Consider the following 4,112-nt stretch of genomic DNA (forward strand, 5'->3'; position numbering starts at 1 on the left):
GGAGCACATACAATCTTTAATGAGAATACATTTGAGGCATCAGATGAGCTCCACTTCAAAAATTTCTATGACCCTTGTATTGTTCCATCATAAGGTAATCGACGGTTGTTCTTTGGAAAAAGTGACGGCTCACTCTACCTCACTGTGTGAAATGGAGTTCAAACTTCACTCTCATGTGACTCATTCTGTTATCTATGGGGCTGGGGCTGGGCATATAAAGGACCAGATCAGTATTCCGACCACAGCTCAAGCCTTGTCCTTCTGCTCTCAGCCTCTAGCTCATCCCACCACCATGTGCACAGGGAAATGTTCAAAATTTATTGGGATTTCATTGTACCCCTTGGCTGTCATCTCTATTGTCTGCAATGTGATCCAGTTCTTTCCAGGATGGGAGACTGAACCAGTGACAAAACCATCAGAACAGATGACTCCAGAAGTTATTTACCTTGGAGGGGTTATCGGAGGAGGAATACTGGTGAGATTATCAGCCTGAAAGGGTTTTCTTCAAAATCATGTGTTCCACCTCTGCGCAAACCCATAATCAATGTGTTCTGATCCCAGGTCCTCATTCCAGCGATCCATATCCAAGCCACCGGTCGAGAGGGCTGCTGCAATAATCGATGTGGGGTGAGTCTACTATTCATATGCTATTGTTCCAATACAGTGTTACTCTCAACGGAGAGGCAAACAAGGCAACAGCCGTTAGGGCATATAGACTAGAAAGCAATACTGAGCACAGAAAGTTTGACCTGTCCACCATTAATGTCTATTCCATGACTCAGGGTGGGAGAATTTTTGCATTTTTGGGTTCTCAAAAGCTCGCCCATATAAAGCTCCATTGGAGCACACCCAGAGTAAAATAGTTCCTCCTTCGTTCGGGTTATACCAATATGATCGCCCACCCATCCTAGCAGAAGAGTCTTAATCTGCTGAAATTATAACTTGACTGGTTTGCTCAAATTTGGCCAAAAAAATGTGCTTTATGCAAATCGAATTTGCCATTTAAAGACGATTATTATGCTCTGAGGTTTCTCCAGAACACATGGTTTAAAAAAAATGAAATCTGAATTTCTTCAGATTTGCTTCGCTTTAGGGCTTCTCCGTTGCCCTCACGAGTATAACCACACGGCTTCCTGCAGCTCCAGTCACTCTTTGTGTTTTTTCGGCACCTCCGGCATTGATTAGGCGATATCATGAGGCCAAATGAAAACTGAAGAGCTCTAATGAGCGACCGGAGAAGGAGACGAGCTAAGCTGAGGTAGGTCAGGTGAGGGACAGATGACTATTCATATTTTTAACTCCTTCAAGGACATAAATCCAATTGAAGATTCTGGCAAATCTGAATTTGTCTTCTAATCAATTCACTAATCTCTACATTAGACTCATTGCTTGTACGTCCCATTTACTCTTCCCAACTCTTCTCTTAACAGTGACAACCCCTTAAACATGGGAAATTTGTCCTGTTTAGGTTTATATCATCTATTGAGAAGGGAGGGAAGATCGAACTCTCGAATGCTGCTCAAAAGAGCTTTGAAGGCTGTTTCTTCAGTAGCATGGCCCTTCCTTCGTTGGTGAAGGTTGACTTTAATTATACGTAGGGCTTGAAACAATCTCGTAAAATTTTTCACTTCCCTCCCACAGATGTTCCTGTCAATCATCTTTGCCGCCGTTGGAGTTGTTGGATCTCTGTACGGCTTTGTGATATCTTTGGTAGGAATGGTGAAAGGACCTCAGTGCCTATATCTGGGTCTCAAATGGGGGCGACCATTTAACTCGGAAATTGAAAATTTCAGGTGAGAATTACCCATCCTGACATATTCTTCACATCACATTTAAAAAAAAAAAAAACTACCTCTAGAGTTGTTCTGCCATGTAGATTTACCTCTTCCCACTGTATACTGACTAAATGAGACTTCTAAAGCTGTAGTTGGAAGACCTGCTGGTAACTTTTGACTTCAGGACTGAATGCGTGATTTTTCCAATTGTCTCCTACAGTAAGGACAACTACCTATTCAATCAAAACTTGTGGAATGTCTGCACGTATCCCAAAGATGTGGTGGAGTTCAACGTCATCCTCTTTTCTATGGTCATGGCCTCAACGGCTCTCTCTCTGATTCTGTGCGGTGTGCAGATGATCAATGGCCTCTCTGGCTGCCTTTGTGGAACCTGCCAAAACAAGGACTAAAAGGTGTGTAGACTTACCTGTAAGCCAAATACTGATGCTTACACTGCTTTAAGGATAACCAGTCACTAGACCAAAAGTGTCCAGTTTTTGCTCTTATTTTATTCTCGCTGTTTCGCTGAGTATTCTGCTTTTTTCTTTTTTTGAATCCCCTATATTGTTCCAGAGATATCAGGCTTTTCTGTGGTCTTCACAAGGAGGCGTGACTAACAGATCCACTGTGGGCGTGTCTTAGACTGCTCTGCATTATTACCCTGCAAGCCACGCCCCAAAGACCGTAAAAATGAGCTCTAAATAAAAAGGCTCATATCTCTGGAAAAGCTTGACAGATTTTAAAAAGGAAAAAAGTGGAATACTCAGGGGAGCAGGGGAAATAAGATAAGGGCAAAAACTGATAACTTTTAACCCGGTGACAGGTCTCTTTAAGAGATGGGTGATAATACAAAAATCGTTATACAACTGCATAAAAATACTTGGCATGGAGATAACGTTAATTAATAATTATATTCAGGTAAGGTACATGGTGGCATTAATAACACGGCCCTGAATATGCAAGTGGGCGTTGGGGCAATATCATTTACTGCTTTACTGATTAGATTTATATTGCAAACTGCTGTCCAAGGCCCGTGAATCACAGATCTCATGGTTGGCACTGCCACCTGGTTGCAGCAAGGTCATGGGTTTGAATCCTGGGAGAGGCTGTTTGTTCTAATTATTTATCTACTGTCACGGATTTATTTTATTCATGTATTTTATTCTTCTTTTACAGTTTGACTCATCGCACCCCCTATCATGCTACGTAAAGATGAACTGTATCATTGAGGGCTAGTTCCTTTGAATGCTCCTGCCTTGCACACTTAATTAACCCTTCATCATCACTGACGACAGACAGCGTGAACTCCAAGTGACAGTATGAAGGGTATCCTGACCCCGGCCCTGAATGTCCCATTGTGCGACGTGTATATAGCTGTTATATTTTTCCATATAATTTATATTGTAAACTTGTGATTAAATGGAGATTTTGCTGTAGCGCCTTCAGTCTATCTGGTTTTTTTTAAATATTTTTTAACATCTACTTTTATTGTATTTTTGGTACTTTTATTTTGGACAGTAGGGAGTTGGCAGATATCTTGGGTCCAGCTGGCTGCCATGGGTCCTTAAACGCCTATATGTAACCATCAAGAAATCCGTCTTCACTGTTTATCCAGACATAACGCCTTACACACAGTTGTTGCTGTGCCTGGTACTGTAGCTATAACGCATTAACTTTATATGAGACACAGCTACAGAACCAAGCGCAGCCACAGATATATGTTTGGCACCGAAAAGATGAAGTAGGATCCACCCCAAGGCACCGGGGAGATTAAAAAAACTCACAAGGATGTGAATTCAGGCTCCACTGGTTATAGTCATTTATTAATAATTAAAAAGCATATAAAGGCAATTACATGACTGTATCCAATCATAGAATTTTACTATATGTAATTAACCATAAATTATTGTCTTAAAGGAAAAGTGTCAGTAGAAATTCACCCCCCAAACTATATATATATGTGCATGTAGATCTTTTAAAGACAAGTCCAGCAACACCTTTACATGGCCGGTCCGCTCCTCCATTACTGAGAACTTGGTGTTTAATTTAATTTACAAATGAGGCTGAAGAGCTATGGTAGATCTGAAGCCTATGTCACTCCAGCTCTATTCCCAGCTCAACTCCGTCTCCTCCTGATTTACTGGCAGCCTCTCTGCTGTGTTATTTAAGGCTAGGGAGCCATCAGTCAAGCAGGGGGAGGCAGAGCTGGATGGGGAATAGAGCTGGAGTGACAGAGGCTTCAGATCTACCATAGATAGTTGCATATCAATTCAAACACTCATTTATCAGTAGAGGAGGAACAGACTGGCAATGAAAAGGTATTGCTGGACTTGTCTA

General features: G+C 41.6%; 1 protein-coding gene across 1 annotated transcript; it reads left to right on the plus strand.

Moving 5' to 3' along the window:
• Positions 1-229: 229 nt before the first annotated feature.
• On the plus strand, positions 230-3,211 carry LOC143774284 (transmembrane 4 L6 family member 4-like). Its single transcript, XM_077261710.1, has 5 exons — positions 230-475; positions 562-627; positions 1,642-1,793; positions 1,996-2,188; positions 2,952-3,211. The coding sequence occupies exons 1-4, from the start codon at positions 293-295 to the stop codon at positions 2,183-2,185; spliced, it is 591 nt and encodes a 196-aa protein (XP_077117825.1). The 5' UTR covers positions 230-292; the 3' UTR covers positions 2,186-2,188; positions 2,952-3,211.
• Positions 3,212-4,112: the final 901 nt, after the last annotated feature.

Source organism: Ranitomeya variabilis, chromosome 5, assembly GCF_051348905.1.
Source record: "Ranitomeya variabilis isolate aRanVar5 chromosome 5, aRanVar5.hap1, whole genome shotgun sequence".
Classification (NCBI taxonomy): domain Eukaryota; kingdom Metazoa; phylum Chordata; class Amphibia; order Anura; family Dendrobatidae; genus Ranitomeya; species Ranitomeya variabilis.

Bases quoted from the DNA above. Each gene is read 5' to 3' on its own strand.
- LOC143774284 (XM_077261710.1), top strand. From the start codon at position 293: ATGTGCACAGGGAAATGTTCAAAATTTATTGGGATTTCATTGTACCCC. The intron at 476-561 runs GTGAGATTATCA...TTCTGATCCCAG, and splicing joins TTATCGGAGGAGGAATACTG to GTCCTCATTCCAGCGATCCA. The intron at 1,794-1,995 runs GTGAGAATTACC...TGTCTCCTACAG, and splicing joins TCGGAAATTGAAAATTTCAG to TAAGGACAACTACCTATTCA.